This window comes from Salmo salar, chromosome ssa11 (genome assembly GCF_905237065.1).
Source record: "Salmo salar chromosome ssa11, Ssal_v3.1, whole genome shotgun sequence".
Lineage (NCBI taxonomy): Eukaryota > Metazoa > Chordata > Actinopteri > Salmoniformes > Salmonidae > Salmo > Salmo salar.
This window is the reverse complement of record NC_059452.1, coordinates 9644355-9659079: the sequence shown is the minus strand read 5'-3', so window position 1 is coordinate 9659079 and position 14725 is coordinate 9644355. Positions and strand designations below refer to the sequence as shown.

The following is a 14725-nucleotide window of genomic DNA, read 5'->3' as shown; positions in this document are numbered from 1 at the left end:
ATTTAAATGGTTACAAACAGTGTTGCCAAACAATTATTATTTATTGAAGAAAAAAAAATGTTGGAATAAAAATGGTCGGTGTTAAAGGTCTAAACGTGTAAACGCCTATTCTTTTTCTTCGCGTATGTTGTAACTTAAACCCTATTTCACATCATCTGAGGTTTTTGTGTTGTACCTGCCATCGGTTGAGACATAGCATGCTCTTGAATACAGGGTGGGTGTCATTTCAGTCATAGAAATATAATTAAAAGAATCAAGCTATCGATTGAGACAACGGCAATTTAGCTGGTACACCATTGACATTTTAATTGGATTTAAATTGTAACTTATATTTACTACCACAAAGATGACCGCCGGTCCACCCACTGTTGAATGTCAACTTAAATGGTCATGTCTATTATATTATCTATGATTTCAATAGGTTTCCTATGGAGGATTGACGGTATATTTTAAAACATCTCTTGGTGGTACCATTTGTATAGGGCAAAGGATTATGGACCAGGCAAGGCTTCTGATCTGATGTTGGATCAAAGGGTCACTGGTCCAGTCTGGTGGTACCATTTGAAAGTTGAAATTTTAAAATGTTATTCCCATTTTAGTACATTTATCAGCCAAAACATGACACCCACCTTGTATTCAAGAGCGTGTTGTGTCTCAACCGATGGCGGTCACAACATAAAAACCTAAGATGATGTTAAACAGGGTCTAAGCTACAACATATGTGAATATAAAAAAAATCTAATTTTCTATTAAAAAAAATGATAATCTAAGTTTAAAAAATGTGTGTAAAAAAAGTTTTTTTTCAGAAATTATAAAGTAGTTTGACAACCCTGTATGTAAGCTTGTAAATGTATTCAATCTTAACCGTTTCTCTTTTCCAGTGATGAGGACATGGTTGTCTCATGGTATGGTGGGGTATGAAAATGGGTCAACTTTGAGCATCTTTATCTCGTGGTTCATAAGGATAGCGTAGCTAACAAATTGTCAGCCAACATAAGGTGTAACTTAACTTATTTGAAAAGTCATTACTATATTACATTGTTAAACATTTTCTTAAAATGTGTCATTAGTTAGTTCAATTCATTTGTATTCGCTCTCGTCGGACTCCGGCTGCATATTTTCCGCCATTTTTCTTCAAATCTGAAAAACGTTGTGAACCCATGCCCATTTTCTGAAGAATTGCATTATGGGCCCTAAAAGTACGTAAATAGTGTCCTCTGCGTGTATACTTAGTATTTTGGCTAATTTAGTACGACATCCGGGAGCTTTTGGCATACTACTATATCCATACTATGACCAAAAAGCATACTATATACTAAATTCACGTCACAAGTAGGACGGTTAGTATGAGTATTTGAACACAGCTATAGTCTTACATGTGCCAGCTAATACAGTGTGTTAACCGTACTAAATGTGATTTGTCCGCATTTGGTAAATTTATGTTTGTCCCACATGAGACGCTGCAGCCAATTTTACTTCCTCAAAATCCCCAGAATGAATCTAAGATAACTCAAGAAATCTGTAATTCATTTTGACTCTTTTGCCGAGGACGCTTTAGTTGTGAAATTTTACATCTAACTAAGGTGTTTGGTGCAGTATTTCTCAAGATTTTCTTTTTTGCAAAGTGTTGGATAGAGAGCAATCACCGCAGCTGTTCACCTCATATTAGTGGTCAATTGAACATCATCATATCAAAACCCAACCTTCATTTACCCGTTGTGACGCACAGATTCTCCAAACTCAGTTTTAGATGAGACTTTATGACAAATTATCCTATTTACACTTTGTAATGAATTTTGTCGCTAGAATAACTAACTGTTTCTGACTCATCGACGCCACAGGCTGTTTTCAAAGGTATTCGTTGCTTTTTTTAAGGCAACATTAAAACCCGTGTGTGTCTGTGCATTCAGTTTACGTATGTATGATCGAGCATTAACACTCAAGTAAACGGCTCATCAAGGAGCTGTGAACTCTATTACCAGAGTTATTTTAGTGTAACCGTTCACCCCCACCCCGCCTCTGACACTCCCCCTCCAACAAGTCTGCCTCGGCTGCCTGGCTGTGACACACATTCTCCCCACATGAATCGCTCTGTTGCTCGCTCTCTTTCTCTCTCTCTCTCACGGGCCACACATGGACTAAAAGTTAGACAAGCTGGGAAAAGGCGTGGATGGTCATTTATCTGCTTCCATCAGGTTGTATTTTGATTTTGAATCAACTATTTAATTTACTTGTGTATGCTGTGGTCTTGCCAAATATGTTGTTATTGCTTATACTCTTTCTAATGCAGTACTGTATCTTTTTGTCCCTTGAGGGCTTCAGTTGGTGTGGATATAGTGTAGCAGTGTATAGTGTTTTTCTGCTGTTTGATTTTCCACACGAGGCTGTACGCTGCCAGAGAAGGGTTTGTTGATAGAACAGAGGCATTGTGGTGGAAAAACAAGTGTTTGGACAAATGATAAAGCTGTCTGATTGTGCTCTTTGAAGGGTGCCACTCACTCTGTCACTCTTGAATGTTTTGGGAGGTTCTCTACAATTCACATTGATTATCATGTATTTTCTGGGAACAGCTTAGGAAATACAGCCAGAGTAAGAACAGCTGTTGTGTATACTGGTTCATAGTCTAAGGCTGAGATTTTCAGTCCTAACATTCCATTTTGCCTTTTTCTTTGTGAGTTGTAGTTGAGAAGACGTGTACAGACCTGTTTTTTGTACAGTTATATATTTGAAAAAAGACATTGAAATTGCTTAATTTACTCTTAATGAAATGACACTGTACTCAGAGGGAAAAATACATTTGGTTAGTTTTAAACTGTACACCCTGTCAAGACAGAGGGGTTTTGTGCATTACATAAACCATATTTGTTTTTCATTAAGCGAGTTCAAAAACAATTACCAACGGTGAAGTTGGTTGCCAACCATTTGCATTCAAAGGAAACTGGCTATATCTGGTTGTACTGTGCTGAAATAGATCTTGCTTTCTCTGAAAGATGGACAGTATTAGGCGAGAGATCCATTGTACCTTTTCCCAGGAGCCCCTAGCAGTTTGGCTGTGTAGGGTTCGATGACAGACAGACAGACAGAGACAACTTTGGACTTGCAGTGGCATTGTTTTCCCACACTGATCAACAGACCAGGGGGCATTATCACTCGGTCCGCCTCTCCTCGTTCCGCCTCTACAGTTCATATTACATTTCAGAGCATGGTAATCTGTGGAAATACCAGACTCTGTGTGTACTAAGTGTGGTATCTGACACAAATCAACTGTCATCCATGTGCAGCAGCAGATGTTTGGTGACGGTGTTTCCAAGAATGACAGGGGCTGGTCTCAGACATGCACAACGGGCCTGTAAGGGCAACGTTTGTACCTCATGATACTCATTTTAGGGTTACGCCATAAGGTATGCGTGTAATGTAGGCTAACCTAGAACAGCTGTAGAGTAGTGTACACGACATTGGGGAAATGTCTTGAAAAAAAATGGTATTGTAAAAGAGATGTAACAAAGTGATGTGAAATAACCTGCTGATAGAATACAATCCAATTAGGGTAATCATGTGGAAAATGTAAATTACTCAATGTTCTTTTGACTAATTGTGACTAATTGTGCATTTGTATGGGCATTGAGAAAGGTAGGAAAGATCAGTATTTTAGAACTGCAGCCTACAGTAGTTGTTAAAGAGTAGGAGAGTCAGTGTAATGATATCATGGCTATGTTCATCAAGCATACAGGCACATAGGAAAACATCAATATACAGTACCAGTCAAAGGTTTGGACACACCTACTCATTCCAGGGTTTTTCTTTATTTTTACTATTTTCGAGATTGTAGAATAGTAGTGAAGACATCAAAACTATGAAATAACACATATGGAATCATGTAGTATGCATTTTGGTTAACAAATCAAAATGTAGTTTATATTTGAGATTCTTCAAAGTAGCCACCCTTTGCCTTGATGACAGCTTTGCACCGTCTTGGCATTCTCCCAACCAGCGTAATGAGGTAGTCACCAGGAATGCATTTCAATTAACAGGTGTGCCTTCTTAAAGGTTAATTTGTGGAATTTATTTCCTTCTTAATACATTTCAGTCAGTCAGTTGTGTTGTGACAAGGTAGGGGTGGTATACAGACGATAGCCCTATTTGGTAAAATACCAAGTCCATATTATGGCAAGAACAGCTCAAATAAGCAAAGAGAAACGACAGGCCAGCATTACTTTAAGACATGAAGGTCAGTCAATCTGGAAAATTTGAAGAACTTTGAACGTTTCTTCAAGTGCAGTCACAAAAACCATCAAGCGCTATGATGAAACTGGCTCTCATGAGGACTGCCACAGGAAAGGAAGTCCCCGAGTTACCTCTGCTGCAGAGGATAAGTTCATTAGAGTTACCAACCTCAGAAATTGTAGCCCAAATACATGCTTCAGAGTTCAAGTAACAGACACATCTCAACATCAACTGTTCAGAGGAGACTGCGTGAATCAGGCCTTCATGGTCGAATTGCTGCAAAGAAACCACAACTAAAGGACACCAATAATAAGAAGAGACTTGCTTGGGACAAGAAACATGAGCAATGGACATTAGACCGGTGGAAATCTGTCCTTTGGTCTGATGAGTCCAAATTTGAGATTTTTGATTCCAACCCCCGTGTCTTTGTGAGACACAGAGTAGGTGAAAGGATGATCTCCGCATGTGTGGTTCCCACCGTGAAGCATGGTGGAGGAGGTGTGATGGTGTGGGGGTGCTTTTCTGATGACAATGTCTGTGATTTATTTAGAATTCAAGGCACACTTAACCAGCATGGCTACCACAAAATTCTGCAGCGATACGACATCCCATCTGGTTTGCGCTTCGTGGAACTATCATTTGTTTTTCAACAGGACAATGAGCCAACACACCTCCAGGCTGTGTAAGGGCTATTTGACCAAGAAGGAGAGTGATGCATCAGATGACCTGGCAACCAATCAGCCAACCTCAACCCAATTGCCTTGATTTGGGATGAGTTGGACCGCAGAGTGAAGGAAAAGCGGTCCCACATATGCTCAGACTGTTGGAAAAGCATTCCTCATAAAGCTGGTGGAGAGAATGCAAAGAGTGTGCAAAGCTGTCATGGCAAAGGGTGGCTACTTTGAAGAATCTAATATATCTTAAATATATTTTCATTTCTTTAACACTTTTTTTGGTTACTACATTTGTTATTTCATAGTTTTGATGTCTTCCCTATTATTCTACAATGTAGAAAATAGTAAAAAATAAAGATAACCCCTTGAATGAGTAGGTGTTCAAACTTTTGACTGGTACTGTATATATACAAACATCAGTATATGTACAGTTGAAGTCGGAAGTTTACATACACCTTAGTCAAATACATTTAAACTCAGTTTTTCACATTCCTGACATTTAATCCTAGTAAGAATTCCCTGTCTTAGGTCAGTTAGGATCACCACTTTATTTTAAGAATGTGAAATGTCAGAATAATAGTAAAGTGATTTATTTCAGCTTTTATTTCTTTCGTCACATTCCCAGTGGGTCAGAAGTTTACATACTAATTTGGTAGCATTGCCTTTAAATTGTTTAACTTGGGTCAAATGGTTCGGGTAGCCTTCCACAAGCTTCCCACAATAAGTTGGGTGAATTCTGGCCAATTCCTCCTGACAGAGCTGGTGTAACTGAGTCAGGTTTGTAGGCCTCCTTGCTCACACACGCCTTTACAGTTTTGCCCACAACTTTTCTATAGGGTTGAGGTCAGGGCTTTGTGATGGCCACTCCAGTACCTTGACTTTGTTGTCCTTAAGCCATTTTGCCACAACTTTGGAAGTATGCTTGGGGTCATTGTCCATTTGGAAGACCCATTTGCGAGCAAGCTTTAACTTCCTGACTGATGTCTTGAGATGTTGCTTCAATATATCCACATATTTTCCCATCCTCATGATGCCATCTATTTTGTGAAGTGCACCAGTCCCTCCTGCAGCAAAGCATCCCCACAATATGATGCTGCCACCCCCGTGCCTCACGGTAGGGATGGTGTTCTTTGGCTTGCAAGCCTCCCCAATTTTTCTCCAAACAGAATGATGGTCATTATGGCCAAACAGTTCTATTTTTGTTTCATCAGACCAGAGGACATATCTCCAAGAAGTACGATCTTTGTCCCCATGTGCAGTTGCAAACCATAGTCTGGCTTTTTCATGGCGGTTTTGGAGCAGTGGCTTCTTCCTTGCTGAGCGGCCTTTCAGGTTATGTCGATATAAGACTCGTTTTACTGTGGATATAGGTCCTTTACTGTTGTTCCGGGATTGATTTTCACTTTTCGCACCAAAGAACGTTCATCTCTAGGAGACAGAACACGTCTCCTTCCTGAGCGGTATGATGGCTGCGTGGTTCCATGTTGTTTATACTTGCGTACTATTGTTTGTACAGATGAACGTGGTACCGTCAGGCTTTTGAAAATTGCTCCCAAGGATGAACCAGACTTGTGAAGGTCTACAATTCTTTTTCTGAAGTCTTGGCTGATTTCTTTTGATTTTCCCATGATTTCAAGTGAAGAGGCACTGAGTTTGAAGGTAGGCCTTGAAATACATCCACAGGTACATCTCCAATTGACTCAAATTATGTCAATTAGCCTATCAGAAGCTTGTAAAGCCATGACATCATTTTCTGGAATTTTCCAAGCTGTTTAAAGGCACAGTCAACTTAGTGTATGTAAACTTCTGACCCACTGGAATTGTGATACAGTGAATTTTAAGTGAAATAATCTGTCTGTGAACAATTGTTGGAAAAATTACTTGTGTCATGCACAAAGTAGATGTCCTAACCGACTTGCCAAAACTATAGTTTGTTAACAAGAAATTTGTGGAGTGGTTGAAAAACAAGTTTTAATGACTCCAACCTAAGTTTATGTAAACTTCCGACTACAACTGTACATAGTGAACTCGTACACATTGTAAATATGAAAATAGAAGAAAGTATTTCAGAACGTGACCTACCGCTTGCATAACAATATCAGGCTGGGAAGAATTGATGTTCGCAATCTTCCCCTATCTGCAAGCATGACCAATGGCATAACACCTTATTGATTAACCAACCAATAGAAATACCTAAAAATCAGATAAATGCACTGAGTGTACATAACATTAAGAACACCTTCCTGATATTGAGATGCACCCCTTTTTGCCTTAAGAACAGCCTCAATCTGTCAGGGTATGGACTGCAAGGTGTCGAAAGTATTCCACAGGGATGCTGGCCCATGTTGACTCTAATGCGTTGGCTGGATATCCTTTGGGTGGTGGACCATTCTTGATACACACGGGAAACTGTTGAATTAGGAAAAACCCAGCAGCGTTGCAGTTCTTGACACACTCAAACCGGTGCGCCTGGCACCTACTACCATACCCCGTTCAAAGGCACTTCAATCTTTTGTCTTGCCCATTCACCCTCTGATTGGCACACATACACAATCCGTGTCTCAAGGCTTAAAATCCCTTCTCTTTACACTGATTGAAGTGGATTTAACAAGTGACATCAATAATGGATCATAGCTTTCACCTGGTCAGTCTATGCCATGGAAAAAGCAGGAGTTCCTAATGTTTTGGACACTCAGTGTATAGGCATACTGACTGAGTACTAAACTGGAGATAGGGGGATAACAATCAAATTATGGTGAACAATAACCATCACTGATACTGCTTTTTTAGTGCTAACTGCTGCCTTGAGCCATTGATCAGAGTTCAGCCCTGTGTTATCCTGCCCTTTGTTGTCCTGTGCTGAGTGACACCACAGTGTAGGGGAAAGGATTATGGACCAGGCCAGGATTCTGCTCTTATCCTGGACCGATGGGTCACTGGTCCAGTCTGTCTGCCCATTCTGTCTAGTTTGTGAGAAACCTCACTTGCCCTCTGCTACAGATAAGCAGTTGAAATTTCCCTCCATAAATTACAGTAGCCGGTGCTATGCGCCATGCTAGCAATGTTGACATGGCTGTGGAAATAGTGTGCTCTCTGAGCTCCCATCAGGCTGTGCCAGCTAGCCAGGCTGTTCCAGTGCCTCCCTCCCTGTAGTGTTGTGCTGAAGCTCAATGAATGGATGTTTATGTCAAGGGAGGGAGAGAGGAGACAGACCTATATAGGGATGGAGAGAGGAGACATGTAGAGCACAGAGCACTACGTTTGTGAAATCAGCCTACGGTGCGTCATTTCTGCAATCTGAATTATTCCTCTCCATATCTGTCAACAGACCTTCAGGCAATATTTCAGTTCACTGCACATCCATTATGTAAGGGTAGCTTAGTTATTTGACACTGTCCTAGAGGACGACCTAGCCTGGGAGAGTTGACGCAGTCTAGATCAGGCATTTTCTAAGGGGCTTTCTAGGACACGTCCAAGTCTCCCTCTCCACAGGGGGATTCATCATCAAGACAAGTTCCCTCAGAGGATCTAAGGGAGATGTATGCATAGACGTGCCAAGACGGTGACATTTTATTTTTGATTACAGTGGAAGGAAAAGTATACATTTATGGACGCGCTGTAAGCTCCATTATCCTCATAACATTGGAGTGTTTACCAAACCGAGGGCAGCAGCATGAAGGCTTCGTTCTTGACAGTCCCTATTATCACGCACTATGCGACGCTGGAGGACAAGAGCTCCATGGCAAATTTTTTTCCTACTGACCTTTTGTACGTTTTACATGTAAATATTTAATTGAATAGGCTAGTTATGGTGATATTTTCCAGTGCTGGTATTTGCTGTCTGTAAACCCCCCCCACTTCTCTTTTCCCATGGAGGATAAAACGCTCAACTGTTTTTCTCTGCTGTCGCATCAACTTCTCCGCAGAAAGGAAAGTCAATAATCTACTAATTACTAAGAGTAAGACATTCTGACTCAACGTTGGGCTCACAGCAGAGTGACTTCATTTGCAGGTTGAATTGAGGTTTTTCTGTCAAAACAGTGCCTTAGAGCTGGGCTCGAGGCCTAAGGTCCATAACTCGGAATGGAAACAAAAACAGTCCTCTGTTTCTCAGGTCCGCTGGTAAACACACTGTAACCTCATTTCTTTTTACTGACACTCCCTCTCGACTCCATTCTCTCACACCATACTGTCAACATGTTTCAGGCTCACTCTGAGCACAGCTCGCATACGGCACTGTACTGCTTCTTTGCAGGGACGTTTTAAAGCTACCACAGTGAGAGGGACTTCATTTTTTTGGTTAATCCGTTTTGTGACATATTGAAACGTTAGAAAGGAGCCTCTTCATGGAAACAACTCAATATATATTTTTTTCCTAAACATTTCAGTGCACTTACGATACGGTTCACGTTTAGGCTGCTTCTCTCTGAGGGTACCTTGAATGGATTAGTGTACATTTGTTTGTAACCGATTTGGTGATTTAACTCCTGCATTTGTGGAACCTTAATGGGGCAACTAATCACTTTCAGCTGCTTTAGGTGATTGGGTAAATCCTAAGGCATGTGCAATGTATCACAGCAGCAGGCTTAACAAGACCCATTCAGATCTCCCTCAGTTCAAATAACATCACTCTACTGAGGGTCATAACAACGCCATAACATTTACAGTACAACTGTAGATGTGATTACACTCGTCCCTTGCCACACAGGTAGTCCCCCTAGATGCAGCTTGGTTTGAGGCATGACGCTTTGTTAGAATCTGGTACTGTCGATCTCATTTACATTCGCCCCTGCGGTATTAATACATTTAACAGACCAGGAAGTCCAGATCGATCAGGAGCCGGAGCAGTGGGGGCACACACTTGGCCTGATGCCCATCCCTAACCCAGGCACATTGACCTGGATGATGGCTCCATGATACCGGCCTCATTGGAGCACGCCTCAGTAATCTAGAGGAACAGGTGGTTACCCAGCTCCGACTGGGTTGATGAGCTGGTGGGCTTATGCCTCAACCCAGCATGCATGGAGAGCTACCCTCCTATTGGTTTTCACTCCAACCCAAGTTGTAACTAACTTGATTCAGCTTAACAACTGGCTAATTATTAGAATGAGCTGCGCTATATTAAGGTTGGAGTGAAAACCGACAGGACGGTAGCACTCCAGCACAGGGTTAGAGATGCCTGGTCTATGGTCTAGGAGGGAGATGTCTTTCTGTCTCTCTCTTTCTCTCCCCACCCGTTCTCTCTCTCACTGGTGCACACACACACTCTCTCTACCTCTCTATCTGTGAGGCATAGCAGGAGGTTGTCTCTTTTGACTATTATCTGTGATGTGTACATGTGGAGCCTGGCGGGATGCAGCGGGAGGCAGCAGCAGCGAGAGAGCAGCCAGGGGGATATAAACAGAGGGGGTGCTATAAATAGCCCAGTACTCTTCCTGTCCCACGTCACATTCAGTTGAAGTCGGAAGTTTACATACACTTAGGTTGGAGTCATTAAAACCCGTTTTTCAACCACTCCACACATTTCTTGTTGACAAACTATAGTTTTGGCAAGTCTGTTAGGACATCCACTTTGTGCAATTTGTGTAATTTTTCCAACAATTGTTTACAGACAGATTATCTCACTTCTAATTCACTGTATCACAATTCCAGTGGGTCAGAAGTTTCCAATACACTAAGTTGACTGTGCCATTAAACACCTCGGAAAATTCCAGAAAATGGTGTCATGGCTTTAGAAGCTTCTGATTGACTCAAATTATGTCAATTAGCCTATTGGAAATGTACCTGTGGACATATTTCAAGGCTTACCTTCAAACTCAGTGCCTCTTTACATCATGGGGAAATCAAAAGAAATCAGCCAAGACCTCAGGAAAAAAAATTGTAGACCTCCACAAGTCTGGTTTATCCTTGGGAGCAATTTTCAAACGCCTGACGGTACCACGTTCATCTGTACAAACAATAGTATGCAAGTATAAACACCATGGGACCACGCAGCCATCATACTGGAAGGAGATGTATTCTGTCTTCTAGAGATGAACGTACTTTGGTGCGAAAAGTGCAAATCACTTGCAAGCCGAAGAACACCATCCCAACCGTGAAGCATGGGGGTGGCAGCATCATGTTTTGGTGGTGCTTTGCTGCAGGAGGGACTAGTGCATTTCACAAAATAGATGGCATCATGAGGATGGGAAAATATGTGGATATATTGAAGCAACATCTCAAGACATCAGTCAGGAAGTTAAAGCTTGCTCGCAAATGGGTCTTCCAAATGGACAATGACCCCAAGCATACTTCCAAAGTTGTGGCAAAATGGCTTAAGGACAACAAAGTCAATGTATTGGAGTGTCCATCACAAAGCCCTGACCTCAACCCTATAGAAAAGTTGTGGGCAGAACTGAAAAGGCATGTGCGTGCAAGGAGGCCTACAAACCTGACTCAATTACACCAGCTCTGTCAGGAGGAATGGGCCAAAATTCTAACTTATTGTGGGAAACTTGTGGAAGGCTACCCGAACCATTGATCCAAGTTAAACAATTTAAAGGCAATGCTACCAAATACTAATTGAGTGTAAACTTCTGACCCACTGGGAATGTGATTCTCTCTAATAAATCATTCTGACATGTCACATTCTTATAATAAAGGGGTGATCCTAACTGACCAAAGACAAGGAATTTTTACTAGGATTAAATGTCAGGAGTTGTGTGAAACAGATTAAATGTATGTAAACTTCTGACTTCAACTGTGCACTACGTGATCGTCGAACATGTAATTCCAAAATCATGGGCATTAATGTGGAGTTGGTCCCCCCCTTTGCTGCTATAACGGTCTTCACTCTTCTGGGAAGGCTTTGCTGCTGGGACATGCTTCCATTCAGCCACAAGCATTACTGACATCGGGCACAGATGTTGGGCGATTTACGTCTGGCTCACAGTCGGCATTCCAATTAATCTCAAAGGTGTTCGTGGGGTTGAGGTCAGGGCTCTGTGCAGGCCAATCAAGTTCTTCCACACCAATCTCGACAAACCATTTCTGTATTGACCTCACTTTGTGCACAGGGGCGTTGTCATGCTGAAACAGGAAAGGGACTTCTCCAAACTTTTGCCACAAAGTTAGAAACACAGTATCATATATGCTGTAGCCTTCATTGGAACTAAGGGGCCTAGCCTGAACCATGAAAAACAGCCTCAGACAATTATTCCTCCTCCACCAAAATTTACAGTTTACAGTCTATGCATTCGGGCAGGTAGTGTTCTCCTGACATCTGCCAAACCCAGATTTGTCAGTTAAACTGCCAGATGGTGAAGTGTGATTCATCACTCCAAAGAACGCGTTTCCACTGCTACGGAGTCCAATGACGGTGAGCTTTACACCACTCCAATCTACGCTTGGCATTGTGCATGGTGATCTTAGGCTTGTGTGCGGCAGCTTGGCCATGGAAACCCATTTCATGAAGCTCCAGACAAACAGTTCTTGTGCTGACGTTGCTATCAGAGGCAGTTTGGAACTTGGTAGTGAGAGTCTGTCCTCGGTTGCAACAATCTTTATGCGGTTCAGCACTCGGCAGTCCCGTTCTGTGAGCTTGTGTGGCCTACCACTTCACGACTGAGCCGTTGTTGCTCCTAGACGTTTCCACTTCACAATAATAGCACTTGCAGTTGTCCGGGGCAGCTCTAACAGGGCAAAAATTTGATGAACTGACTTGTTGGAAAGGTGGCATCCTATGACGGTGCCAGGTTGAAAGTCACTGAGCTCTTCAGTAAGGCCGTTTTACTACTAATGTTTGTCTATGGGGATTGCATGGCTGTGTGCTCGATTTTATACACCTATCAGCAATGGGTGTGGCCGAAATGGACAAATCCGCTAATTTGAAGGCGTGTCCACATACATTTGTGTATATAGTGTATCTAGCTACTCACTAATCTTCCACAGAGTAGAGTAGATCCCCAGTTCCTCCACCCTCATCTGATTCTGGTTCCCCATGTTGTCCCAGCAGTGTTGCTGTTAAGGTAGACTGATGTTGTGCACGCTATCCAGGTTAAGTGTCCAGTGTTAATACCACTGTCTGTGGTATTTGTTTAAATCTAAATCAGCACTTTGGATGGTGTTTTTCACCCCTCTTGTCACTTTGTCTCATTGAATGTTTAGTTGAAGTATATTTTTTATTTTATTTATTTAACCTTTATTTAACTATGCAAACCCTAACCAGGACGACACTGGGCCAATTGTGCGCCGCCCTATGGGACTCCCGATTACGGCCGGTTGTGATACAGCACGTGATCGAACCAGGGTCTGTAGGGACACCTCTAGTACAGCGACATAAACACTGCTGCATTGAAGATGAATTCCAAAAAAGGACCAATGGGAAAAAAAATAAACCTAAAGTCTAAATATATACTATGAATATAAAATGTAAATATATATTTAAATATCCCTGGCACTTTTGCATTCTATTCAAAGCGCCATACAAAGAGCCAACAATACCACACTGTAAGAGCCACAGCACAAGTACTTTTCTAAGGATGTACGCGCATGTGGTAATGCTCTGTGGTTTCATTTGGGTTTATATTTTGCCTGCACAATCCAGTATGGCGTTAGCATAATAACAGCTTCAAACACTGACTCCACTAGAGTACAGTATGTATACTTCAGCGATAAATGCCCTCCAGACCCCAGCTGTTATACTACCTGTCCCAGTCACATACAGTTCTGTATTATTCACAATACCTTTAATCTTTTGCTGCATTCCTCCATTTTACTTGCTAGGTTTTAGAGGGAGTAGAGGTACTGTAGCGGTTTTGTAACAACTGATGCTGGGTCAGTCTACACTCTGTTAGTCAAATTGTTTGTCACATGAGCCGAATACAACAGGTGTAGACCTTACAGTGAAATGCTTACTTACGAGCCCTTAACCAAAAGTGCAGTTTCAAAAAAAAACATTGACTCTGCCGGTACAGAGTCAATGTGCGGGGGCACCGGTTACAATGTAAATAGTCTGGGTAGCCATTTGACTAGATGTTCAGGAGTCTTATGGCTTGGGGGTAGAATCTGTTTAGAAGCCTCTTGGACCTAGACTTGGCACTCCGGTACCGTTTGCTGTGCGGTAGCAGAGAGAACGGTCTATGACTAGTTTGGCTGGAGTCTTTGACAATTTTTAGGGTCTTCCTCTGACATCGCCTGGTATAGAGGTCCTGGATGGCAGGAAGCTTGGCCCCAGTGATGTACTGGGCCGTTCGCGCTACCCTCTGTAGTGCCTTGCGGTCGGAGGCAGAGCAGTTGCCATTCCAGGCAGTGATGCGACAAGTCAGGATGCTCTCGATGGTGCAGCTGTAGAACCTTTTGAGGATCTGAGGACCCATGACAAATCTTTTCAGTCTCCTGAGGGGGAATCGGTTTTGTCGTGTCCTCTTCACGACTGTCTTGGTATGTTTGGACCATGTTAGTTTGTTGGTGATGTGGACGCCAAGCAACTTGAAGCTCTCAACCTGCTCCACTGCAGCCCCGTCGATGAGAATGGGGGCGTGCTCGGTCCTCTTTTTCCTGTAGTCCACAATCATCTCCTTTGTCTCGATCCCGTTGAGGGAGAGGTTGTTGCCCTGGCACCACATGGCAAGGTCTCTGACCTCCTCCCTATAGGCCGTCTCGTCATTGTTGGTGATCGGGCCTACCACTGTTGTCATCGGCAAATATAATGACGGTGTTGGAGCCGTGCCTGGCTGTGCAGGTAGGCATATCCCGATCCATATCAGGCAATGGGAAGAGCAGGTGCCTAATTCATCTACCAGGGATGGAGTGCATAATGCAAACCAGGACTGTGTGTATAAGCCTAT

General features: G+C 42.4%; 1 protein-coding gene across 13 annotated transcripts in view; it reads left to right on the top strand.

Annotated features, from left to right (window-relative positions):
- Positions 1-14725, top strand: part of dgkza (diacylglycerol kinase, zeta a) — a 139750-nt gene that overhangs the window by 64699 nt on the left and 60326 nt on the right. The window contains exon 1 of one of the 13 annotated variants that reach the window (XM_045689024.1): positions 1814-2195. The exons of 5 other annotated variants lie outside the window; for them this stretch is intronic. In XM_045689024.1, the coding sequence (XP_045544980.1) occupies positions 2082-2195 (114 nt within the window). In that variant the 5' untranslated portion in view covers positions 1814-2081. Of the gene's footprint in view, positions 1-1813; positions 2196-14725 lie in introns of those variants that run through there. 7 more of the 13 variants (XM_014126414.2, XM_045689027.1, XM_014126417.2 and 4 more) reach the window with 7 other exon arrangements.